This window comes from Zootermopsis nevadensis, unplaced genomic scaffold, assembly GCF_977971745.1.
Source record: "Zootermopsis nevadensis isolate Lab colony 2312 unplaced genomic scaffold, Znev_1.0 Znev_ptg000010l, whole genome shotgun sequence".
Classification (NCBI taxonomy): Eukaryota; Metazoa; Arthropoda; class Insecta; order Blattodea; family Termopsidae; genus Zootermopsis; species Zootermopsis nevadensis.
In genome coordinates, this window is record NW_028259142.1 from 3,645,217 (window position 1) to 3,672,870 (window position 27,654).

At 43.5% G+C, this 27,654-nt stretch overlaps 1 protein-coding gene across 5 annotated transcripts in view; it reads right to left on the bottom strand.

Moving 5' to 3' along the window:
• Positions 1-1,155: 1,155 nt before the first annotated feature.
• The window catches only part of Egfr (epidermal growth factor receptor), a 212,264-nt gene continuing 185,765 nt past the window's right edge, over positions 1,156-27,654 (bottom strand). For 4 of the 5 annotated variants that reach the window (XM_022068885.2, XM_022068883.2, XM_022068882.2 and 1 more), the window contains 14 exons: positions 13,612-13,947; positions 13,112-13,437; positions 12,128-12,863; positions 11,801-11,933; positions 11,032-11,314; positions 10,489-10,827; positions 10,108-10,247; positions 8,654-8,933; positions 8,075-8,360; positions 6,697-6,927; positions 6,177-6,469; positions 5,439-5,820; positions 5,023-5,208; positions 1,156-4,687 (listed from right to left, as the gene is read on the bottom strand). In XM_022068885.2, coding sequence (XP_021924577.2) covers positions 4,362-4,687; positions 5,023-5,208; positions 5,439-5,820; positions 6,177-6,469; positions 6,697-6,927; positions 8,075-8,360; positions 8,654-8,933; positions 10,108-10,247; positions 10,489-10,827; positions 11,032-11,314; positions 11,801-11,933; positions 12,128-12,863; positions 13,112-13,437; positions 13,612-13,924 — 4,254 coding nt within the window. In that variant the 5' untranslated portion in view covers positions 13,925-13,947 and the 3' untranslated portion in view covers positions 1,156-4,361. The remainder of the gene's footprint in view (positions 4,688-5,022; positions 5,209-5,438; positions 5,821-6,176; positions 6,470-6,696; positions 6,928-8,074; positions 8,361-8,653; positions 8,934-10,107; positions 10,248-10,488; positions 10,828-11,031; positions 11,315-11,800; positions 11,934-12,127; positions 12,864-13,111; positions 13,438-13,611; positions 13,948-27,654) is intronic. The other variant, XM_022068884.2, reaches the window with a different exon arrangement.

Below are 27,654 nucleotides of genomic sequence, written 5' to 3' on the forward strand. Positions count from 1 at the left end.
GTCAATAAGATAACAGTCTGTATGCGTAGGTCATGGACCATAAAACATGAGAACAAGGCAACAAAAAGTTCAAATCTAAACTTGACAGGTCACTTTAACAGGACACAACTATATATTCTTCATCAATTAACTTGTGCTAAATCAATCCACATTAACTGTATAATATGAATAAAGTATACTCATTAAAGTGTAATATTACACAGGAGATGGTCTTACATTTTTGTAAAACTGTCAAAAATTCATTCTGCACAGCGCAATGAAGATAAATTATTGATTAAAACACACGAATTTCGTTGTTCACTATAATGATTTCGTCAAACCAAAAGGTATGGAGCTTACCTTCAGATAATTCTAGGTCCAATTCTGCTAATTTGTCCCTCACGTCCTCCGGGAGTTTGGATATGTCAATATTAAATTCAGCCATGGTCAATCCATTCAATAACACACATAAATTAAACAGTTATCACTTAACATACACACGGAACACCAACATCACTGGCCGATGGCCATCTTGAATTTACGAAAAATAGCTGTCGTCAGGTGTCACCACAAGGCAATGACGCATAGTATCGACATACAGAACATTAACTACTATCGACTTTCAGCGGATTAGTGCAACGCTATGCTATTGGCTGGCAACGTAACCTCCATACGTGCTGCCATCTGTCGGTCCAACATTGGCAATATTACAACAAAGTTGGAGGTACGGCAGTAGCTCAAGTAACAAGTACATGAATAGATATGCGCTTGTAGTACATATGGCTGTCCGGAAGACATCGCTACTTAAGTTACCTCGTTTTCTATGACGTTTCATGCTGCTACAGATTGAATCGTCAGATGTCACTACCAAGCAAACGAAAGCATAAATTACATAATTTAAATACCAATGTTGAATTTGAGGGTTTAAATACGCCTAATATTTTGGTTAAATTGTGGTTTTAAATAAAACCAGATTTCAATCTATTGCTGTAATTGATGAAAATGTGAGGATCAATCCTCATTGAACTTTATGCAGTTATAAAAAAAGGCATTTAATTCTGAGAGTTTTATCTTGAAAGTTTGTTACAAATAAAGCATAACAATACTTGTTACCTTTCTCACACTTTTTCGTATGTGGGAAGAACGAAGCCCTGTGGAATGGACGAAGGAGACAAGTTTTCTGTAATTTTTATGTCTTTATTACAAATATAGCAATAGGTACAATATTGTCCACAACCAATACATATGATGATCCTTGCAAAAAAAGTGGCTATTTCTGGAGATTTTCAAACCTGTAGTACAGTTAAACACTCATAATTCTTTTTGCATGTACGGTACCTGGAATTGTGTGCTGAGAATATTAGCTATAGCTGCAACTGATGGTTTTCATTGCCTGAAGACTCAAGTTTCAAGATTTTCTTTCCTGTAAATGAACTGATTATGACAAGAATTTTACCTGGCTTGGATATTCCAGAACGTACAGTTTACATTTATCACTAGCATATTTTTAGTGATAAACAAGGTATTATCCTCTATTAGCCAGAAAAATTTGGAGATTTCTCAATTTTGATCAAATATAATTAGTGTCTGGAGATACACAAAGCTCGTTCCAAGAGACTTGAACCCAAAACTGCAATTGTCAACCCAGGAACATTGAACATTTATAATAATTCTGGCTCAGAATAAACACTTAGCTACTGGAAATATAAGAAAAACATCTCAGATTATAATTTATTTGCTAGCCAGTCAAGGGAGAGTGTGAGAAGTCAAATATTAAAATAATTCTGTTTGACCATTTAAAAATACACTGCAGCACAAATACGGTAGCCAATTTCAATAGCACATTTCAAAGAATTGTCTGTTCTCTGTTGCGATAACAGTCAAGTTCTCGGCACAGCACCGTAACACACGTTCATAAGATTAGCAAGTATCAGCTATAACATTTGTAACAGGCATTCTGACCTACTGGATGTCAGATACAACCATAGCAACTATCACCATCATATGTTTGCTGTTTCACTTCCTAAATAGAATCGCTTACTAATCCCCCTGTATTTTGAGAGATACACAGTTTATTTCCATTTCATAGTAATAATATTCCAAATTAAAACAGATATTTAATTTAATTAAACTATTTTTACAGTAATTTTTACTTATAATTAACGTACTTCAGTAAGTAAACCGTGTATAAAAATTAACGAGACCAAATGCTTAACCCACGATTGGAAAAATAATGGCACTGACTATCTTCTGTAAAACACTTCGTAAAATATTTTCATATCATACATCATAAAATGGAATGACACTTCTCTTTTAAAACATACTTTTCGAACTGGATTTTCTCCAGTCCATCGCTGAACAGGAATGGACTGGGACAAACATTCCTTTTGACAGTACGAGGGCTCCATAATCACATGAAAATAAAAACAAAAATTATGCACAAGTACCTTCCAGCTGATGGTGGTAAGCACGGGGTCCTAATTCAGGAACTGTTCGTCATTTTGTACTAGAAATATACTTTTATAATGCTGCACGTGCTGAGCTCAAAACTGTAGCCCACCGCACCGAAAGTCTTCGCACGAACCAAGTTTTACTTCAGCGTCATTATAGATCCTTATAATGATTAAAATGACACAAACAACGCGGCTAAATTTCTTATTCTTCTGCACGTGCCTTCACAAGCCAGATACTATTCTGGTACTCAAGGCATGAAGCAGACTGCGTATTTATCTCTCGCCGTCTCCGCATCGCCCGCCTTTCTCCGTGTCGGTCAATTTTATTTTTTGTTTATCCCTGTGCACTCCTCTTGACTTTCAAATACTCTATCTGGTTTTATCTCCTCGTTACTTTGATTATTAGCTATATGATATTTGCAATAGCTTCCCTCAGAGCTATTCTTCTCTGAAAATGGAGTGTACGTGTCTCCGAAGTATAACATTGGTCCCAGAGAGAGACATTAAATGATTCTCCTGCTTTACAGCTTTTCCAACTCATGTACTGCTGGACATTACAGTAAGAGAAAAATTACATATCTCTTTAATATAAAAAGTATCACAGTCAAAAGTCTCGATTGCAGGATAGTGTGCTTCAAGGGAAATTAAAATGAAGATCAGAACTGCTCCCCACTTAATGGCACCTGCACCTTGTCGTGGTGGTTGGGCTCGAGTACCTCAGTGACCCCAAGAGCTACTGGTAGGGCCTCCCTAGCCAGATTGGTCGAGGGGGAGAGGTCAGACTAAGACAGGTACCCTGGTCCTCCAGGTTGGGGGTTGGTCGCAAGGCTAACAACCTTGCACCGTGAAAAGGAAGATGTTTCGAAACCTCGATCAAAGCCTCGGACAGACGGACCTAACAGAAGGACCAAATGGAAGAGGAGAATTGAGGAGGCCATGGACCAAATACGGACCGGGAAGCCATAGAAGAAGAAAAAGAAGGAGGAGGAGGAGAGAGTTCAAATCGGGTACCACAGTCTAAAGTTATACCTGAACTTCATCATGAAGGCCAAGTTTTGCCCTTTGAAGAAAAGTAATCCCTCGTGTGCCAAAAGCTCTTAATATTAAATATTTGAATCCATGTGCAGCACTGGGAATATTCTTACTACCTTCCAGATTCTGGTACAATTTTGTCAATGATCAATCTGATAATTTAGACAGAACGCCATTTCAGATTAATTCTATCCGCACACCATCCTGCTTGAAAATATATTTTTGAGATTTAAGAACTTATCCTAAGAAACGTGCATGCGATGTCCATGCATTTTGACCACAAAACATAAGATGATAAGTTTTATATAAAACAATATACAAGCCACAATGGCACAATAAGACTTGTTTGCACTATAAACTGATTTTAAAAAAATTCCTGTTTCCTGATATCATTAAAAATACTATTCATATTTTCCTAACAGGGTTTCAAGGCTTCATTACCTCATATTTCCCTAAAATTGAGTTCTGATGTGTTTTGCATTCTTAAAAAAAAGAAAAAAGAAGCTGAGTAGGAACAATTCCTTAGTCTTTTCTTTATTACAGTCAATCACCCGTCATGATCCGTCAACTGTAATATTAATGGGATAAAATAACTGTCAATTCTTTAACGTTCATAGTATGCGGTGGTGATACCGCAAACTGGTACTGTCACTATCACCACGAGCATGACGTAACTGTGAGCCCCACTGTGGTCACGACTGCTTCGACCACAAGAACGAACTTCTGGAAGGTTCCGTTCATTTCAGTCACAAACCAAGATTACGGACGAACACGACGAAGTCAGTACAGCAGATGTCTACTCACTTTACACAGTTCCACGTATCCTGTAACATTACGTGTCTGAACCTTGCGTTGCAATCCGCACGCGCCTTCTTCCCCATTAGGATCACTTAACTATCACACTGTGGTCTCATTTCTTCGTAGTGGCTTCAGGGGCTGCAACTCTCGCTGCAGCCTGTCAAAGTCATTGTAATATTCATGATCCGACTCCTCTTCTGATGATTTCTGCTGCATTACACACGGTCGCTGCCCAGCAATGTTCCCATTGCATGCAGCGTGAGTTGCGTCTGTGCCGGTCGGTATGCCTATTGTATCCACGTTCTGATGCACAGGAATGTCAGTGTTCATTATGTGGTATTCTGGGTTATCGACGCTCGTTTTGGAAATTCCTCCCAGTTGGAATAAACCAGGCTTGAAGACACCATTCCGTGGTTCAGCATTGTCTACAACAGGCAGAATTTGTTAGGGATGAGCATAAGGGGTCCACAAATTGAGTACATTCCACTCCTTTATCATTTTATCATTCTAACATGTCAGCGACTACCAAACTAAGAGACGTTCCATTACAAAAGTAGCAGAGCAGGTATGACACATGAATAAATTTAATACAAAATCAGTAAGTGGTGGAAAGTTAGATATATATAAATCTTACTTTCATAAATTTAACTGAATTAAATGATTTGGGAAAAAGAGCAAAGAATCATCACGCGAGAAAACAAACAATTCAGTATATGCAATTGCCTGATATTTCAAATACTACAAAGTTTAATAAACCAACCTGGTAGTCTGGAATCACCAATAAGATCCATGTACATGGTATTATTTTGGTTCTGCTGGGCTGAGGGCATCAGATAATCATCCTCGTCTAGTGGCAGGTCCAGCTTGAGTCCGCCCACTTGCGCCTCCCGACCGTTTCCCGTTACCGCTCCAGAATCAAAACAGTCCTCTTGTGGCACATCACAATCTACAACAATGTGTAATGTTGTATTGCAACTCAATTAAACACGAACCATTGCCAATACAACGAGTATAATCAACTTGCAGATATTACTAGAAATAAAATCAATACGTACATATGGTACGATTCATTAGATGAAAAAATTGCAAGAAATACATTTCAATTTCTGTACACATTACCACTCTTTTTACAGACTGGTTTCCCGAGTTGCAAGGACGGCGAGAGATTGAACTTACCTCTGTTTCCAACCATCTTGAGAGGATCACTGCAGTAGCGGGAGCTACTACTCTCAGAACCATGGTGATGATGGGCCGGTTGTCCGTTGTGATGTCGCATCACTGTAGCGCGTACGTCATCGGGATGCACACTTGCATATCGCATTTGCTCTCGGTCCCAGTTCTGTTGATTCTGCGGTGTAGGAGACTCGGCAGGCACGGGTGTACCCGCAGGCCAGCACGTCTTGACAGGCGTGCGCGGCGGAGACGAGGAGGAGCTAGAAGTTGTCAGTGCTGGTGCGAGCGGAGTGCGGGATTTAGGCTGGAGGTATTCGTCAGCATCCACAAGGGCTTCAGGTCCATCCACGGCTGGTGAGAGGTTGCAGATAAGCTCCTTCTCATCCTGCAAATGGCCGAGGTTACGTCGTAAGTTTTTAGGTTATTTTAACCTTCTTGTCCTTAGGTTTTCACAGATGCAGTTTGATGCATAACATCAGCTTTAAAGGTTAGGCCACACCAAATGTTGAATATTATCAAACTTTTCGGTAAACATAGCAGCTGCCATCTTCAGGATAAATGTAATGTTTCTGGAAGTCCTATATAGTGCAGGCAGTCAAGTGAATTTAATGGTGCTGTTTTGTGATGCAGAAAAATGGGCTGCTATTCATTGGTACTCGTTTGCTACAACAAAGCGCCATCATACCCTCGCAAAACTTAGATATACGAAGAACCAAAAGTAAAAATGAGGAGCCGACTTACATTTCGTACCTGGGACGAGTAGGACGGAAGCCGCATGAAACGGTCACCCTGGATCACAAGATACCGACCGGGATCTCGAGCCATTTTAGCAAACTCATCGGCGAGCTCCTTGAAATTGGGCCGACTCTCCGCGTCCAGCATCCAACACTTAACCATGATCATGTACACATCTATCGTACAGATTTCTGGCTGAGGCAACCGTTCGCCCTTTTCCAACAACTCAGGCACATCACGCGCAGGAACATTATCATATGGACGTTCTCCGTACGTCAGCAGTTCCCAAACTGTGACGCCTGTAAGAAACCGCCTCCGTCAGTTTACAAGAAGCCAACATGAGAATAAATAAATAAATCCATTATAAGAACAATCAAATGTCAAATATTATTTGTCTGTGGTTATTTGTTGCTGGATTCATCTGTCTTACACTGAAAAATCATGCCATTTTTGTGCTGGTCCAGTTACTAAGAACATTATTTCGGCCATTTTCCACCATCGTCTCAATTTCCAATGTACAGCTTACCAAAAGACCAGACGTCACTCTTGTGAGTGAATATCCGATGCTGAATGCATTCCAGAGCGAGCCATTTAATGGGCATCTTGCCGCCAGCAGCCTTGTACTCGTCCTCGTTAATGTCGAGCAGCTTTGCTAGACCGAAGTCCGTGATTTTAACACAGTTTGGGGTCTGCACGAGCACATTTCGTGCAGCAAGATCTCGGTGTACCAGGCGTTTCTCTTCTAAGTATGCCATGCCTGCAACAAACAAAAAAATAAGTACTTTCCTATCATTTTAGACAAATTACAAGTCCATAAACAATTATTAATAAATATTGTAAAAAAAAGCTAAAAAATTCTTGCCAAAAGCAGAAAAAGTTTGATAGGAATCAGTGAACGTCGTCAAGAAGCGTAACTTCCATCAAGATGTCTGAATACGAAATAAACTATATTCTTTGACGTGTTTAATTCACTGCAGATTTTAAGAAGATTCTAACCCGTAGAGCAGAACTAGTTTATTGACACAATCACCAATATATGCAGATGACATCGTGCTAACAGCGGAAGCCTAAAAATAAATAGTACTAAAAGTAAAGTTATGAAAATTGGGAGACGCGTATTAGAACAGGAAGAAAGAGACGTGGAAATGAGAAATTGGAACAAGTAGGAACCTAAGAAAACTTGGGGGGAAAACTGATAATAAGATCCTAAATACGGTAAAGAAGGCAAATAATGCTTATTACTAATTAAACAATAAAATATTTGGAAAGAAAGAATTGAATATAAAAACCAAAAAACAATTCTACCAATCAGTTACAGAACCGACGGAGCCGGCCAAACTTAAATGAATATTCATGTAAAGTTACGGCAGCGGAAATGAAATGTCTCAGAAAATAAGGATAAGGAACACCAAAATTAGAGACGAGGTGGGAATTAAATCACTTAAAAACAAAATTGGAAGAAAAACAACTGAAATGGTTTGGACATGTTCGAATGGCGGATGAAAGAAAGACGAAACAGTTTTTGGAAGCTAGAGTCAAGGGTACAAAAGGAAGACCTAGAAAGAGCTACTTGGATACGATTAGAGAAATAGGACAGGCAAAGGGGAAAAATTTAACGCAGATGAAATTCTTAGCAAGGGATAGGAAGGAATGGAGGAGGTGGACCGAGCGATCAAGCCCGACGCCACAAAGGCAAAAATGGGAGATGAGAAAGAAGAAGGATCAGAACTAGTCAAGCCCCTCGTGGACACTAACCTGTGCCAGTTGAATCCAGTCCACAAGATCACACCCTATTTTTATACAAATTCTTTTCTGATCATCTTAATTATTACGACAGAATCTACAAATGAATTTGAGACCTAACGCTCGAGCCGGACCGCTTATTCTGAGACACGCAGACTTACCTTTGGCAATCTGCGTGCACCAGTTAAGAAGAGGTTTAGACCCGATCCTGTCACGGTGACTCCGCACGTAGTCGAGCAAGCAGCCGAGAGGCATTAGCTGCGTGACGAGCATCATCTGCGACGTCATGCACACGGCCAGGAGCTTCAGAAGATTCGGATGCTCCACTGTCGCCATGATGTAGGCTTCTTCGAGGAACTCTTTGCTCGTGTTGGCACCCGTACCTTCGCGTAGGACCTTGATCGCTACGGGAATCTTCACATTTTCACCGTCCGGAAGCCACACACCCTGTGAATCAGAACACATATTCTTCATGCACGTAGCAGTTTGTAGTTTGTTTAGCGACGCTTATTCGGTAGCTCACACTACACAGATTCAAATTTTAAACTTTTAGTTAAAATGGGGGGGAGGGTGTGTGTGTGTGTGTGTGTGTGTGTGTGTGTGTGTGACTGGCAAATACAAAAAAATATTATTACGGAGATGTTTTGAAATAAAAATGGGCAGCCATGGAGTTAATTGGTAATGGTAGTTGTTGACTCATTAACACGCTGCCTTCATGAAACAGTCTGAGAAATTCTTACCTTAAAGACAGTGCCGAAGGCACCGTAACCCAAGATGCCGCCTTTGCGCATCTCTGCCTCCTTCACTATCCGAAGTTTGGCGAGGTTTGGTTTAACATTCGTTGGGTGCAAAGGTTCGTTGTCCTCCAAGCCTGTCAATACCATCGTCATCTTCACTGTATTCTCCTTGGACTTCGCTCGTTGACGCCACTGGCAGATCACCACGGCCAGGAAGATTAAGACGAGCACGACGCACACCAACACACCTCCCAGAATCGCGGGCATGTTGTCTGTTTCCCCGCTGTTACAACACACAAATTTTTTGTCAGAAAAAAAAAACTCTCTTCAAATGCCATCCGTCGTCTTGGACATCGTTTGCCCCGGCGTAAGAATCGCATTAAAACGAATCTTAGAGGAATTGGATTGGAGGGTGCAGATTGGATTTATCTGGCTCAGGACATAAAAGTGACAGCCTTTTGTGAAAATGGTAATGAATGAATTTCATATTAGCGTCTCTTGGCCTATGCTACATACAAGTTAAATAAATTATATTTATCAGTCCAGGTGAGATTAACCCTTGTCCATCCCTTCTAAGTACACTATGACTCTATTTAAATGCAACTATTATGAACTGTTTTGAATTTAATTTTAACTTGCATAAAACGGAAGACACTTTGCTAAATACGGTGAAAATGCGTTCTGAGAGGATCACAGTTCCTCTCGTTTGAATACTGACACTGTGAAATATATTTTTTCACAGACTGTACCACTGTGGCTAGTGAGTTGCGTAAATAAGTGGTGCCTTTCTGCTGCCTGTCGTCCTGTAGAGAATAAAGCAAGCCCCAATTCGGTAGATAAGACTTTGGCGACGTAAACATCTCTTATTGCATTCAGCATTGGATTTCTTACTCTCAGAGCTGTGCTTTCTTTCGTGATGATTGCGTTCGAAAGATGAAGACCAAGTTCAACACAAGGAAAGTGAAACAGAATGCTTCATAAGACGACGAAAGAATACGCACGTGTCAGTGGTAGATTGCTCTACACGCCAAAAATAATTTTAAAAAATATATAATTTCCTACTGGGAAGATGGAATATTTTTTTTATAATTTTATCAGATATAAAATACTTTTAATGAAAGTAAATATGACAGCTACACACACGACCGTGTTCCTTCGTTATATGATGTATGACAAAACACTTGGTGTGGATTCCTGGCTTTTTTTGGACAGGTTTCAGAACAATAGGATAGAACTGGTGCAAAGATGAAGGCTTTAATGATATACTGACACTGTTTTCCAGACTCAGTTTGACTCCAGATCACGTAAAATATTCGTAAAATACGCGGCGGACTCAGTCCGACATCGAACCGGAACGCGGGTATTTAAATTTCGGACTCGGTCCGACAGAGACCGCAAAGGGTTAAACTATGAGGAACTCAAGAATCTTAAGCGGAAAGACACATTTTTATACTTACAACATAGAAGACTGTCCAAAAGGTTCAACTGAGCAGAATGGTTCGTCATTGCCGTCCTGAGAAAAAATCTTGTGGGGCACCTCAGAAGGGCACGTGCCCGTACAGTTGAATGCCGTAGAATTGTCACCTTTTCCTCCACCCTGCAGAGAAAGAACCTCTGAATGATAACACACCTCTAACTCTTACACAACATTAAAATTGCTGGAGAGATCGATGCGGGAACAGGCAGTGAACAAAGGCAGAGGCAGCGTGAGAAACACGACGCAGGAATAATTAGGTCACGTTACCAAAAAATATACAAAAAGCGGAATATTTTGTTACGAAAATACTTCCAGTTACCACAAGACCAAAATAATTCAGGCAATTCATCACCTTACATACCAAATATATTTTAAAATTGCGGCAGGTATCGCAGTTGGAAGGACCGGGACCGCGGCAGCCCCGACACTCATAATGGCACTGGACGCACTCCTGAGTCGCCTCTTCGGCATAGTGATCCTGAGGGCATTCGTCCTCGCACTGCTCCCCTCGTTTGTACTGCATACATTCCTGGCAGACCTGTTCATGAAACCCGTAGCCCGTGCAGATGCGACACCGAGGATGACATTTCCGACAAACGGCTTTGCCTGCCAGAGGTTTCAGTTCTCCTTGCTCTTGTGGGCCTACCCACTCGTAGTAGTAACCATCTGGGCACGATTCGTTCTTCCTTAGACAGCTCTCCTGGAATGTAAGAATGATTTCTGTGGTTTTCGTTTCGATAAAATGCGAAAGTATGAGCCCGGACACCTGTCATGCTTCGGACCGGCGCTGGTTCGAGTCTCGGGGGAGAAGAAATTTCCTCATGAGCTTTAGATCAGTGTATGGGACCGGTGCCACATCGTGAGGAAATTTGGGAGCTACACTTTTGCCAACCGATGTACTTACCACATTAACATCTCCATTGATGATGGCTTTCTCACACGAATTGCAGCCATTCGGACCGATGGCGTTCTCGGGGCCTCTGCAGCCATCGACACAGTTTTCGTGGCAGGGCTGGCATTCCCCTGCGGCGTCGTCGTACTTGCCGGTGGGGCAGGCTGGTATGCAGAAGGGTCCGTCTTTGACGTGTTTACAGCCAGTGCAGTTCCCTGGACCTGCCCCGTGACATGTCGAGTTGCATTCGTCATGGCAGAACATACACACATTTGCTTCTGCTGCTTTGTACATACTGTAAAGAAACACGCATCAGTCAACAGAACGTCCAGTGCCAAACAACTGGTAGATGTTTACCAGCATTACAGACGTATTTGCTGCCTACATCATCAGGGAGATTCTACCAGACTTCACGGTGCTATGACCCAGAGGACAGCCGCCATCTTTGGTCTCAAAAATTGCGTAGATTTTTGTGATTTTAGTAATCGTAATAAAGTTGCTGGTACGGGGGATCTGATGGAGCAAGTAGGATTGGAAGACGAGATCAAAGCATCAATAAAAAAATCCTACAGTTAACATCAGTCCATAACAGAGTACGAATAAATGTACAGAATGAGCAAATAATTAGGAAAAAATGTCAGCTGATACGAGTTGTAGAAGATTTACCTTGAATTGCGTCTCTGGTAGCATAGGAAAAAAGAAAAAAACATAACACAGTAATTATATCTGAGACGTATCCAAAGAGCTTTCTGGTAAGTCAATGTATGTCAACGGTATTTACCCCGAAACAGAGTCACAGTCTGGCAAACACCGGTTACCAAGCCGAAAGTGTGCACAGGAGAGGCACTGATCAGGGCCTGCGCCCCAACACCCTTCTTCAGAACATTCAGCATCACACACCAGCCCTGCTTTTTCTGGAAACAAGAAAATAAATCCTGAGTTCCGTCTTCCGCCTGCACGACACGACCTTCGTTCATTTTGGTCCATGTGCGAATTAAGAGCTGTAAAGAATGCAGTGTCAAGGAGCCACAGCCTATTCTAAGATAATATAATTATTATTAATTATGGATTTGTGAATTATTTCAATGATGTTTCCTCAAAGACTTACCGCAATCACTTCGTGGCTTATTATTCTGAAGCATGGTTTCATGTTCACTCGACTTCTTAATCTTGTCCCACGAGATGCCCTGGGCAAAGCACAGCTCCTTATTTTCCAAGATGGCCACACTACCAGAGTGAATCTTCTTGAGTGATCGTAAACCTAAAGACTTGAGGGACGTCTTCACAATGTACAGTGAAGCAAAATACTCAGTCAAAGCTCGCCCTCCGATAGTCTCCAGATTCCGAAAATATGATAGGTTTGTAAAATCAGGATGTTCGCCCTGAATGTTCACGTATCCGGTCACTTCCTTCAGCGTACTGAACACCTCGAGACGATCCGGATGCATCTGTTGGTACCGAGGGCCAAAACTGAAGTTATGGTACACTTGCTGAAATCCCCTAAACGACTGATCAAGGATTGTAAGAGAACCTTCAATGATGGTACAGTCCCGGAAGCCGTCAATGTTACCAGAATGTATTTCGTTGACACCGTCACAAGTTTTGGGACACGGCCCATCACATGGAACGCACTCGCCATTTTCAGCCTTCTTCTTGGGAGGACAACTTCTTACGCATGCTCCGTTGTCCTTCAACAAATGCTCTGGGCATTTCTTGACACACGTAGCCCCATACGCGTATTTGCCCTGCGGATTTGCTTCCCAGGAATAAGTTGTTGGATTGTACCGCTGCATAGCCGGACACTCCTGAGTACAGACGCCATCGTCGTAGAAATTACGACATGCCTGGAACAAGTTCATTTCGCAATCAACAACGAATATTAATTCCTGGACCTATCTGAAAAACAATGGCCAACATTTTAGAGCTGATTACTGATCTCCTGATGAAGGCGGTAAGCGCCCCCTGAAACATCGACCAACTTCTAGAAGACTGCACGGTGCAGCATCCCAGAAGACGGTAATTTTCAAGGACCATTTGTCAGTAAAGTCATGAATAAAGGCCACACAGAGAAAGATGTTTAAGATTCACTCACCAAGCAGTCACTCTGTTTCGGTCCCGTGCAGCCACCAGCACAAAACAGATGGCAGCATTCACGAGGGTTGGAGCCGAAACATCGGCCCTGCCAACATTGCGGGCTGCAATTGATCTTGGAGAATCTCTGGCAGTTCTCGGGGCCTTCGCCCCAACAACCTTGTTTGCAGCTGTTGTGGCACGGCAAGCAAGATCGCTCTGGCAATGAGAAGTTGTACACGTACACGTACTTGGCTTCTGGCCCCGTTATGATCTCGTCCCAGTTGATGGTCTTGATATGACATAAATTGTAGTTGTTGAACAGACCCACACTTCCGCCAAGGATATCTGCAAGACAATCAAAACATCCGGTCAAATTGCAAGTCTTACATTCCTGCTAAAGACCACGGAGGTGTGTAGTGTCACTGTGTACCTACTGTCCCCATCATCGGGGTTTCTACCGGACTCCACGGGGCAAAATCCCAGAAGACAGTCCCTTCAGAACCTAAAATCTCGACTAACCTCTTAGCGCCGGCATTTCCAGGTTGTACATCTTAGAGAGTGTCACGAGAAGAGCGAAATCCTTGTCGTGGATGTTGAGTTTGAAGAGGGTCCGTCCTCTGATGATCTGGAGTCGTGGCAGAACGATGCGGGGAACGTCCACGTGCGAGATGAGCACGTAGCCGGTCACCTCGCGGATGTACTGAAGGAAGCTGAGGTCCTGGTTCTCGTCCTTTATCCACGTAAGTTCCAAGTTACCGTCCACGTACGTGCAGTTGGTATACCTGTCCCTCAGGTTTCTGTAGTGGTGCTCCCGGTTTGAAGGAACGGACATCCGGCCGTTCGTCCCGATGCAGACTGCAAAGACACAAACGACGACCATCAGCGTATGTACTGTGACGGAGTGTACTTCGTTCGTGATAAAAAAAAATACAGTTGTAGCCAAAAAGAAATAGCTCACGAACTCAGAATGCTCAGTGACACTAAGCCGAGTTCTGGAATACGTTCAGAAATGTTTAAATGTAAAATGAACGACAAATCAACAAATCAGACGTCGAATCTGTCGCATAACCGAACATAAGTTGCGTATTTTTTTTAAAAAAAAATCTATTAACATGCATCACTTCAAGACTTTGTATTATGTCGCTCCCACCTCAAAAGTTCGCGAGTCTCTGTAATGTTGTTGTAACTGATTACAGGATATTAAAAAGTATAGGTTGGAGAGGCCTCTAATGAACCAACATTAATGCCAAGTTTCGCAAAAATCGGTCAATCTGTTCAAAATTTAAAAGCTGGGACACACACAGAGAACATGGTGATGTCATAAGCCTAATTCTTTTCTGTGAACAAAGAGAGATAGGCTAAAACAGCAGAGAAATATGACAGTAAAAAAATGTCTGGATTAGATCTTAACGTGTTTCTACTGAGGCTAAGAATAGAATCTCCAATGGTCACAGAACCGGTTTCTACAAACTCTCTTCTGGTGAGTGGGCGGAACATTCTTCTGGTGAGTGGCTAGAACCATCATCTGATACAGGCAATACCTAGACCGTCATTTACCCGGGAACTCCAAACCTGGTTCGTGAGACGTGGCTTCTTGCTGGTGCGAAAAAACACACGGCGTCATTTTACAAGAGATAACGAACGAAAGAACAGACTTAAGTATGGTTCCCCCGGAGTAAAGAGAGTGTTAACACCGAAGTATCGTCGCCAAAGCCACTTTCGTCAACACAGGGTTCCAGACAGGAATAAGAAGTTTAATTTTGTCCTTTAATAGACTATTTTCACATTCCTAGAAACATTATTTTCTCGTGCAATCACACCAGACAAGTCTTTCTGTAACGACTGTGAAAGTCTTTCCTTCTCGCTATGTGACCACATTTACAGACCTAGGATTGACTGTCGATTTACGGATTATGTAATTATTTTAACACAGCGTTAATCATTAGCACCCTCCAGACTGGTACTCAGGAAAGTACTTGGTTTGAATCCCTGTAGGGTTACCGGTTCAGTCATCCTTACTCTATCCATGTCAATTCCACTACTCGCGAGCAAATCCTTGCAGACAATTTCCTACTCATCACAATCTGCCCCTGAAGACAGCAACCCTGCATTAAAACAAACTATCGTCATTTCCGCATCATTCCCCGTTCGTCCCATCATCTAATCCAGCGCAATGTATAGCCCATACAGTTCTTAAGGCGTAGTTAAATGAACACGTTAATCGCGTTATTATATTATTAGTGTTCTGTCTGACGACAGGTCCATATGAACAGGATCCTTCCATCCTTTTCTCGGACTGGGACCTGTTCATATACGTTCTTGGCAGATGATCCAGAAGTGGTTTGCCATTGCCTTCTTCTGTGTGTGAATGGAGTAATTGTTGGGATGCCACGGAGGAAAACTCCGTGTTGCCTAGACCACGGCCTTGCCCAACACAAGTTATAAATTCGGGCACCGCCGGGAATCGAACCCGAGACCCCAGGGTTACAAGGTCAGCGTTCTAACCGCTAGACCACCGTGGTTTTTTGTTAACCGCGTAAAGAAGGAAAAAATACGACGAAACGTTTTAATTAGCTCAAATGCGTGAAATTCCACTTAGTGTGAAGGACGCTATCTGCTAGATTTGTATCAGAAAAGGCGCCACGAGAGACGCTCGTCAGAAGCACAGTAGTGGCGGTGTTGCGCAAAACTGCGCACGAGACGCGTCAGGTCGGTCCAGTTCCAGCGAAACACCCAAATGCCTTGTTTGCGGCGTGTGAAAACACAACCCGTAGCGAGCGGACCAGGTGTGGATCGAGACTCGTTTCACACCTGTTGGCCACGTCCGGGTCATCTGTTTCCACCTAGACTGAACACGAGAACCAAGATGTTCACTTTAGCTCCACAGATCAAATGAGCTAAAAGATGCGAGGTTTGAGGTTCCCGCGGTGATCCCAATAGTCAGCATTGCTAAACCGCGTAATATCTTAGCGGTAAGAGGATCAACGCTTCGATGGAATATACTGCTTCCATCTACAGGTCCGAAGTAGTAACATTACATGTGCGTGCGTGTGATAAGAGTGCGCGGGGGTGGGGGGGCAAACGCTTATAATCTTACGAATAATCGGCAGCCCTGCCGAAATTGTATCTGGCCTTAGAGTTACAATTTTTAATTAACAAACAAGGTGTTTCTCCAGCTGGGAAAGGTGCATGGCGGAGGGGGGCAGTAGGCTTTTGTGCGGTGACCCCTCAGTGACGTAAGCAAAGGTCAGCCACGGAGCATTCATCATTCACTCGGTTCTTATTGAACATGACAGACTTTTGACAGGATGAATGAATACGTGTTTGTGTTTGGATGGATTCCATCTCGAACAAACACTACACCTTATGAAAAAGATTCAGTTATGACAAACAAAATATAAACTCGTATCCAGGCAAATGACTGTGGTCACAGCGTCGAAATAACACTTCAATACGTATCATAGTCAGTATCGATTAAAATCGATATCGAACCAGAACAGCGTTAAAGATACGGCCTGCGAGGTGTTAGGAGACAATTATTCCTGGACTCCAGAATGTCATGGACCAGGATGCTGCAGTACTAACGCTCTAGAAATGCGTTCCGGAGGTACCGTGTTCGAACCTCGGATAGATTATCGCCTATTCTTGTCGAGATTTCCGCCAAACGTCGAAATCTAATGACAGGTACTTTTTATTCTCATTCGAATCACGGCCCAGTAACTGGTCATCCTGAGATATTCCATGGTTTTCCTCAGCCTCCGCGAATGCTGGGATAGTACCTTAAACCACGATGACCTCATTGTACGAGGTGCGATCGGAAAGTTTCAATATTGTGTCAATAGAGGGCGAACTGGATGTAGTACGAGCTTTTGCCTTTAGGGGGTGCGGCCTACATTCATAGTGAATCAGTGTGCCAGCCGGCATCATCGAATTAGCATTTGTTTCTTAGTTACGGGCGTTTTGGTAGTGCATTACACCGACCCTCCTGCGATTTCGGAATGGCGTGTGCATCAAATTTTGCCAAAGACTCGCCAAAACGGCTACGGAAACCTATGAAATGCTAAACCAAGCATTTGGGGAGTCCGTAATGGGTCGTGCACAAACGTTTGTGTGGCATTCACGTTTTAAAAATGGCCGAACCTCTGTCGATGATGACGAGCGTTCTGGACGACCATCTTCGAGCACAACGCCCGAAAATGTTACGAAGATTCGGCAGGCCATTCACGAAGATCGACGTCGTACCATCAACGACTTGTGCGACATTGTTGGGATAGGCTATGGGACCTGTCAGCTGATTCTAAAGGAAGAACTCCACATGCGACGCATCCTGTCTGAGGACCAGAAGCAGAATCGACTTCTCGTTTGTCAGGAGCTCAAAGATCTTGCAAGATCCGACCCCAACTTCCTTTCTAAGCTCCGTGTGACTTCTTCCTCTTCCCAAAGATGAAAATTCAGCTAAGGGGAAGGATATTTGAGACGATAGAAGAGATTCAGGCAGAATCGCAGATGGTGCTTGACAGGCTGACAAAGAAAGATTTCCAGGGATGCTTCCAGGCTTGGCAGCGGCGCTGGGATCGTTGTGTTCACTCCCAGGGGAACTACTTCGAGGGTGATGGATGAATTTAATACCTGTACGGGTTTTTAGAGGCGCAGTCTAGAAACTTTCCGATCGCACCCCGTATCTTCTAATACAGGAGACCAACCGAGGGAGATTCAGGAGCGTTAAGAGTTCTTCGTCCTGCGAGATAGGCCCCTCTTACACTGTTACAGCCAATAATAAAACTGAAGGCGAGGCTTTGTTCGCGTGGGCGAAGTAATCAGGTCGTGGGGTCCCTCTTGGGACACACTTTTGTGTTTAAATGCGTAACGCTAAATCCTACGCATTCTTTCCTGCACTGCGATCAGTGCTGACTCACGCACGGCTGTTTGTTGCGTTGCACTCCGGGAACAGAGCGGACAGATTAATTTCACGGATCGGCGAAAGAACGTGTCTGGATCACTGGCCGCAATGCGCGTTTTCGAAGTGACGGGCGTTCTTTGCACCGGGTGGAATAAATCGATGCACAGAGCAAAATTTCCCAACGAACCCACGTTCCACCCACTGAAACCTAGAGATACTCTGTTCAGGAGCCGGGACAAATGCGTACGTTTAGCCCACGTCATAAGCTTGAGGGGAGAAACACGAACTGACACGACAAGCTATAACAAACTACCGCCCCGACTACTGTACCAAAACAGCGATCGTTTCCTTAAACAGCATTTGAAGTGTTGAATAAAAATTCCCTTGGATATTATCCATCGTCTAGTAAAATATAGAACGTAAAACGACGTTTCGGAGATGGGACTCTATCTCCGTCTACAGGTTCCTACACAGTTGGGCCCACTAGATAGAGCTAATCCCTATCTCCGGATTAGCTCTATCTAGTGGGCCCAACTGTGTAGGAACCTGAAGACGGAGATAGAGTCCCATCTCCGAAACGTCGCTCTATCTAGTGGGCCTAACTGTGTAGGGACCTGAAGACGGAGATAGAGTCCCATCTCCGAAACGTCGCTCTATCTAGTGGGCCCAACTGTGTAGGGACCTGAAGACGGAGATAGAGTCCCATCTCCGAAACGTCGCTCTATCTAGTGGGCCCAACTCTGTAGGAACCTGAAGACGGAGATAGAGTCCCATCTCCGAAACGTCGTTTTACGTTTTATATTTACTAGACGATGGATAATATCCAAGGAAATTTTTATTCAATTGACTCTTCACCATCGTCAAGAAGTTTTAGATTTGATATGTGAACTGTTGTTTTCTTTTCGGTACGGACTAAATTCTTAAATATCACTTACACGAGTTTCGGCGTCAGAGGGTTACTATCAGAAAATACCGAAATAATTTCGGTTAAACATCGTTTTAGGTGTCTATAATGAAGAGATATCGGTCAATACCTTCGGTCCACTTCACACAAAACTTCTTTGTTGGGGAGTAGCGTGATTTGTTTTCGCAAAAGTAAATTCTCATCCGCAATAAACAGAGATCAAATCCAATGACGTATGGAAGAACGACATAAGATGTGATTTACTCCATGTCAACACGCCATTTTCTACGCATTTTCCTACGAGAGGCACAGCCAAACATTCTGGTACCAGGTGGAACGTGGTCTCCCACTATACAATAGTGACGAATCGAAGAGACATCAGAACACCGCCCGGAGCAATTTCATTGGTTCTCTCTCTGGCGACTCGTCAGGTGAGAGAGACAGCCCAATGCCTTAAGAGACGCAAGCCTTGGGAGGAAACCAACCATCACACTTCAACCCAATCAAGGGACATCTAGGCCCGTTAGCTTTGCATCAACTAGCAATGCAGATTCATCTGACAGAACGCGTACCCACAACGGACTCAGCCCAGGGTAACACTAAAAAAAATTGATACGCAGTCTAGCGGTTAGAACGCTGGCCTTGTAATCCTGGGGTCTCGGGTTCGATTGCCGGCGGTGCCCGAATTTATAACTTGTGTTGGGCAAGGCCGTGGTCTAGGCAACACGGAGTTTTCCTCCGGGGGCTTCCCCGGTTTCTCCGTGGCATCCCATTCACACACAGAAGAAGGCAATGGCAAACCACTTCTGGATCATCTGCCAAGAACGAATATGAACAGGTCCCAGTCCGAGAAAAGGATGGAAGGATCCTGTTCATATGGACCTGTCGTCACACAGAACACTAAATAATAATAATAAGATGAGGTGGTCTAGCGGTTAGAACGCTGGCCTTGTAATCCTGGGGTCTCGGGTTCGATTGCCGGCGGTGCCCGAATTTATAACTTGTGTTGGGCAAGGCCGTGGTCTAGGCAACACGGAGTTTTCCTCCGTGGCATCCCAACAATTATTACATTCACACACAGAAGAAGGCAATGGCAAACCACTTCTGGATCATCTGCCAAGAACGTATATGAACAGGTCCAAGTCCGAGAAAAGGATGGAAGGATCCTGTTCACGTCAAAAAACAACAGAATATCTTGTCTTAACTCCATGCATTGGAACACAGCAAAACCAATCGGACAGTCGGCATTGTTAGCCAGGTGGTTGAGGCTTACTCTAGCTTTCATGCACTATCATGAGTAAGATTAATCCCATCCACTTCCCAAACCCTACTTCCCTCATATCCATTTTAATATCCACATCGATGGCTACGAGAGAAGTTGTACGTTACCACAGGCAATCAACCATTTAAAGCTTAATCAATCAGTCTGAATTTATTATCTTACGTGTTTCGTATGATTCTCAATGTACACAGCTATTATTTACCTAAACAGCATTAACTAAGATTTTTTTGTAATGGTGAAGTGTGGTGTTTTCTTCGCGGTACGGACTGAATTGTCAAAAAGAAATATTTAAGGCGAGCTTCGGCTATAAGGGGGTTACACTACAGCCGACTTTCCATGATTGTGCCATATCGTATTGAGCACAACGTGACATCCACGAAAGGACAAGCTAAGATTTCTGTTTCGTCACGTGATATCGGTGCAGCGTGTCGATTAGTTTTTAGCCCGTATTGAGATTATCTACTGCTAGTGGACCAGCTTGGGCAGGTTGACACGCTCTGCGTGACCGAACACACGTCTTACGGCGCCAAAGTCACAGACGCGCCCAGAGCAAAATGGCAATATTGTGTCCAGTGGCACGCCTTTGCTCACTGACCTCATGAATTAATAGTAATCCACGCTCACACAAATGATTCTTCAGAAGATGATGAACTACGTACGGGATAAAGGCAACTGGAATGTAAAAATCTCCTGTTAAACAAGAAAGTGGTACAACTGTGTAAGCCGAAACGTATCCAAAATGTTCTTTTTCGGAAGAAAGTAGGCCTGATTCTAATTCCGCATTGCAACACATCATGACCTCTGAAACGTTGGTAAACATCGACCAGACTACACAGCGCAACAACCCAGAAGACAGAAATCTTCATCGCCCTGATGACGGAGGCAGTATGACCTCTGAAACGTTGGTAAACATCGACCAGACTACACAGCGCAACAACCCAGAAGACAGAAATCTTCATCGCCCTGATGACGGAGGCAGTATGACCTCTGAAACGTTGGTTAACATCGACCAGACTACACAGCGCAACAACCCAGAAGACAGAAATCTTCATCGCCCTGATGACGGAGGCAGTATGACCTCTGAAACGTTGGTAAACATCGACCAGACTACACAGCGCAACAACCCAGAAGACGGAAATCTTCATCGCCCTGATGACAGAGGCAGTATGACCTCCGAAACGTTGGTTAACATCGACCAGACTACACAGCGCAACAACCCAGAAGACGGAAATCTTCATCGCCCTGATGACAGAGGCAGTATGACCTCCGAAACGTTGGTTAACATCGACCAGACTACACAGCGCAACAACCCAGAAGACGGAAATCTTCATCGCCCTGATGACGGAGGCAGTATGACCTCTGAAACGTTGGTAAACATCGACCAGACTACACAGCGCAACAACCCAGAAGACAGAAATCTTCATCGCCCTGATGACGGAGGCAGTATGACCTCTGAAACGTTGGTTAACATCGACCAGACTACACAGCGCAACAACCCAGAAGACGGAAATCTTCATACTCACTGCTGTGAAAACCTCAAATCTTATTTAAGAGACATATAGGTAAAATCACATTCTAAGTTTGTAAATACGTAATTTCAACACATGTTGAAAGTGTCCCACCCCGGACATAATTCATCCCGTGTCAAAAAATCGTAGAAACTCTGCGAAGACCGGCGCCGTTGATTGACATGTCGAAAGATGGTTGACTTATGTGGTACGGCTGCGTCGGGGAAGCGAACCTGATATTCCGCTTAAACTGCTTCGTACGACCGCGTTCGGAAATGTGTAAATAATTTTAGCAAACATCTGACGAACACCTAGATTCTTTTCCTGTGAAACTGTAATTTCGCTGCAGTGACGTACTAGGCAAATGCACTAATGCGCGGTTAGCAATCTAGATGCGAGTGCTTCTCTAACTCCATGCAGTGCATTAAGATTGTAATCACAGGCGATTTAGTATGCAGCCGAGGTTTACCACATCACGGAGTAACATGACACACGTCAATCTCAGCCATCCTGACATATCTTGCAGACTATAGACAGGTCTATTACAATTTGTTGTACAAAAACTCGTTAAATTAACATTTACTGTTTACAGCATTTGAATGCAACCCACGTTACTTAAAATGATAAGGCAAACTAGTCTCCACTCTTACGGCCACAGATTCTGGAACAATGAGAGACACCGGATAAAAAAAAGTTGATAAGATTCTTAAATTATTCTCCTCAACGACGCTGTACTGACGGCGTCGATTCAAACAGAAAGACAGATTGAATAAAAATTTTCTTGGATATTATCCATCGTCTAGTAAATATAAAACGTAAAAAACGACGTTTCGGAGATGGGACTCTATCTCCGTCTTCAGGTTCCTACACAGTTGGGCCCACTAGATAGAGCTAATCCCTATCTCCGGAGATATCAAGTGGGCCCAACTGTGTAGGAACCTGAAGACGGAGATAGAGTCCCATCTCCGAAACGTCGTTTTTTACGTTTTATATTTACTAGACGATGGATAATATCCAAGAAAATTTTTATTCAATTGACTCTTCACCATCGTCAAGAAGTTTTAGATTTGATATAGAAAGACAGATGTTTCACGCTGATAATGGACTCAGTAGGCGCCCCTGAAACGTCGGTCAATTTCCACCAGCCTGCACGGCGCAACATCCCAGGAGACAGACATCTTCGCCCAGAACCTGAAATCTCACCGCAGCATCCAGACTTGGGTCCAGCATCCGCCACTGCGGGGTTGATGACAGGCGAGCGCGCGCTCTTTTGCTGCAGAGAAGCGACTGGCTTGGCGCCAAGGACTTGTTCTTAGCAACGTCGATAACGGGACCTCTGCATTCAAGGAATGTACGAAGTGTATCGAACTGCCGTATATGACAACCTCCACCCTTTCTTGTTCAACTACGGCTCTGCACAACAACGCGGGAAACTGCCCGACAATGCGACCATTCTTCAGAACTTTTAAACGGTAGCCAGAAGTCACCGTGGCAACCAACTACAATTCATCACAACAGCCTCGTCATTATCCGTATTCCAAGTCACTTGAATCTTGTTCGCGCCTTAATTCCTTATTTATATAACATCCATTTTAATATCATCCCGTCATGGCTAAAGCCTGTCTCCTTCCTTATCTATCCCTGCTCACAACACGCCTTCCAGTACACTTTCTGATGTCGAACTAACAGCTTAAAGAGAGTAATTAAATTCTTATTTAAGAATCAGTCTTAGACACCTAAAATGAAACGCATCTTAAAATAGCCTCGAGCAATATTTCGCCTTTAATGATACGTTTATATGCGCCAGTGAATTTAATGTGTAGTGGTAACTATACATACCACAGTCAGTAATTCTACATCTTGCCCAAAAAAGTGTATTTATCGGTTTCTAACGATGCCCGGAGTGAACAGCGATAATATTCTTAAACAGAATTTTCCAGTTGATTCTTGTAATGGTTCGGCCTATGGGTTGTGTGATTAACGGCGTAACCCGGAGGCTTGTACTGTGTTAACACTCCTCGTTGCTATGACACAGATTGGAAAGGAACAAAGGAATAAGTTGTGTTGCTGAGATGGTATAAGCCATAACTTCGCCTTCACTTGAAAACCTATTAAGTAATATATGCTCAAGACACGTGATAATTCTGCGAAACTCGCGTAAGAAATAATAAATCCACACAGCGTTTGAAAGAACTTTCCTCGAAATGACATACGAAGAAAACCACAGAAAATAAAAGTAACTTTTCACAGTACCTGAAAACTGAAGGGATATACCACCCAAATTGTAATTCATAACCATCCTACCATTAAACGTTGCTAAAAAGCATTTCAGAAAACGTCTTTAGACAAATCAAGATTCATTCCGAAACGTAAAAACAGTTGTTTTGTAAAATAAAGCCAAGATATTTTATAAAATCCATTTATTAATGTAACGACATAAATGGACGAAAATTAATATTTATCGGGTTTTCTTAAGGAATAGAACATGTGCTCTACATCAGTTTAAAGTCACTTACGAAATGGGATTATTAAACTAAGCTTATTTAAAGAAAGTTTTTTAAAGTTTCAGACAGAGCTAAAATTATAAACTGCAGAAAAGAGAAATTTATATCGAAATTCGTTAATAGACCTACGACCGTCATCTAATTGACTAAAATTACAAGAATCGTGCAGAAAACTTGAGTGCTCTCGGAATGCATTGCCGGTACGCATTGCCACGTAATTGTATTCACAACTCTCCAGGGGTGACCTGGCTCTGCTCTGTAATATGCGGTGTCTGAAGGCCCAATCTAAAAGCTACTTACTAAGTAATCTGGAATTCTTGAAAACCTCCGCCTACTTCAGTGCCTTCAGGCGAGAAAACATTTTCTGGAACACAAAACCAAACCCCCAGACACCCTCAGACAACAATAATTCAAAACCCAAATAACAAAGAAGGTCTGTTCCTTTATTTGGAACCCTCAAATAAAATAAAACAGTAAATTTAATGAACTTTAAAAGTAAAACGGTTGAATTTTTAACCTGCAAAACCACAAATCTAAGCGAATAAACCAGATTTGGTAACGAAACAAAACATACAAAACTTTCACATTTTTAATAAAACAGCCACATCACTGCCGATGCTACGTGGGACTGTGTACAGATTTATCATATTCTGAGACTTCTTTTCGGCGGTGCGCCTGGGACGCCTTAACCGACTGGCTACGACCTGGAATATCCGGGTTCGAAGCCAACTCAGGGCAGGATTTTTCTGTTCACCGCAACATTCAAACCGGTTCTGAAGCCCACCTAGTCTACCCCGGGGTTCAAGCGGCCGGAGCAAGAAGCAAACCACTCATTCTTATTTAGTGTACGGGTAAACAATTCAATGCGGTATATTCAGAATCCAAGAGCCACGGTGGTCTAGCGGACAGAATGCTGGCCTTGTAATCCTGGGGTCTCGGGTTCGATTCCCGGCGGTGCCCGAATTGATAACTTGTGTTGGGCAAGGCCGTGGTCTAGGCAACACGGAGTTTTCCTCCGTGGCATCCCAACAATTACTCCATTCACACACAGAAGAAGGCAATGGCAAACCACTTCTGGATCATCTGCCAAGAACGTATATGAACAGGTCCCAGTCCGAGAAAAGGATGGAAGGATCCTGTTCATATGGACCTGTCGTCAGACAGAACACTAAATAATAATAAGATGAGGTGGTCTAGCGGTTAGAACGCTGGCCTTGTAATCCTGGGGTCTCGGGTTCGATTCCCGGCGGTGCCCGAATTTATAACTTGTGTTGGGCAAGGCCGTGGTCTAGGCAGCACGAAGTTTTCCTCCGGGGGCTTCCCCGGTTTCTCCGTGGCATCCCATTCACACACAGAAGAAGGCAATGGCAAACCACTTCTGGATCATCTGCCAAGAACGTATATGAACAGGTCCCAGTCCGAGAAAAGGATGGAAGGATCCTGTTCATATGGACCTGTCGTCGGACAGAACACTAAATAATAATAAGATGAGGTGGTCTAGCGATTAGAACGCTGGCCTTGTAATCCTGGGGTCTCGGGTTCGATTCCCGGCGGTGCCCGAATTTATAACTTGTGTTGGGCAAGGCCGTGGTCTAGGCAACACGGAGTTTTCCTCCGTGGCATCCCAACAATTACTCCATTTACACACAGAAGAAGGCAATGGCAAACCACTTCTGGATCATCTGCCAAGAACGTATATGAACAGGTCCCAGTCCGAGAAAAGGATGGAAGGATTTAGTGTTCTGTCGTCAGACAGAACACTAAATAATAATAATAATCACGAAAAGGAATATTTTCCGTTAAGAACTATATTGTGATAATTTATAGGAGTAGCGTGTAAGAAAAGATTAATCGATGGCGAACAAGATATTATTATTGCAGAGAGCTGTAACACCGACAGAATTCATGCTACTCGCAAGGTACAGTACGCGACTGTTTTCATGTAAGCGATGACTCAACTCTTCCGAAGAATATGTATTTAGAGTGTGTTACCCCTGGTGGTAGGTTGGCCGCAGAGCTATGATTAACTTTCCTTTGTTCAGGGGTTCCACCAGCCACCTGCAGAACTGGCTACGCGGGCAAAGAAGGCTGAAGACATCTCGCTACAAGATGTCGATGGCATTCCACAGCAGCGGGCCGTCACGTGGGAACACAGAGTACCACGAAGAGGCCATTAAAACCTAAAGCGAGACACCATTAAATGGGACAGTGCGCCTAGCAACGAGATACAGCACACATTGAAGATGGCCGACTTCTGGGTTGTTGCGCCGTGTAGTCTGGTAGAAGATTACCGACGTTTCAGAGGTCATATTGCCTCCGTCATCAGAGTATGAAGATTTCCGTCTTCTGGGTTGTTGCGCTGTGTAGTCTGGTCGATGTTAACCAAAGTTTCAGAGGTCATACTGCCTCCGTCATCAGAGTATGAAGATTTCTGTCTTCTGGGTTGTTGCGCCGTGTAGTCTGGTAGAAGATTACCGACATTTCAGAGGTCATACTGCCTCCGTCATCAGAGTATGAAGATTTCTGTCTTCTGGGTTGTTGCGCCGTGTAGTCTGGTAGAAGATTACCGACGTTTCAGAGGTCATACTGCCTCCGTCATCAGAGTATGAAGATTTCTGTCTTCTGGGTTGTTGCGCTGTGTAGTCTGGTCGATGTTAACCAAAGTTTCAGAGGTCATACTGCCTCCGTCATCAGAGTATGAAGATTTCTGTCTTCTGGGTTGTTGCGCCGTGTAGTCTGGTAGAAGATTACCGACATTTAAGAGGTCATACTGCCTCCGTCATCAGAGTATGAAGATTTCTGTCTTCTGGGTTGTTGCGCCGTGTAGTCTGGTAGAAGATTACCGACATTTCAGAGGTCATACTGCCTCCGTCATCAGAGTATGAAGATTTCCGTCTTCTGGGTTGTTGCGCCGTGTAGTCTGGTAGAAGATTACCGACATTTCAGAGGTCATACTGCCTCCGTCATCAGAGTATGAAGATTTCTGTCTTCTGGGTTGTTGCGCCGTGTAGTCTGGTAGAAGATTACCGACATTTCAGAGGTCATACTGCCTCCGTCATCAGAGTATGAAGATTTCTGTCTTCTGGGTTGTTGCGCCGTGTAGTCTGGTAGAAGATTACCGACATTTCAGAGGTCATACTGCCTCCGTCATCAGAGTATGAAGATTTCTGTCTTCTGGGTTGTTGCGCCGTGTAGTCTGGTAGAAGATTACCGACATTTCAGAGGTCATACTGCCTCCGTCATCAGAGTATGAAGATTTCTGTCTTCTGGGTTGTTGCGCCGTGTAGTCTGGTAGAAGATTACCGACATTTCAGAGGTCATACTGCCTCCGTCATCAGAGTATGAAGATTTCCGTCTTCTGGGTTGTTGCGCTGTGTAGTCTGGTCGATGTTAACCAAAGTTTCAGAGGTCATACTGCCTCCGTCATCAGAGTATGAAGATTTCTGTCTTCTGGGTTGTTGCGC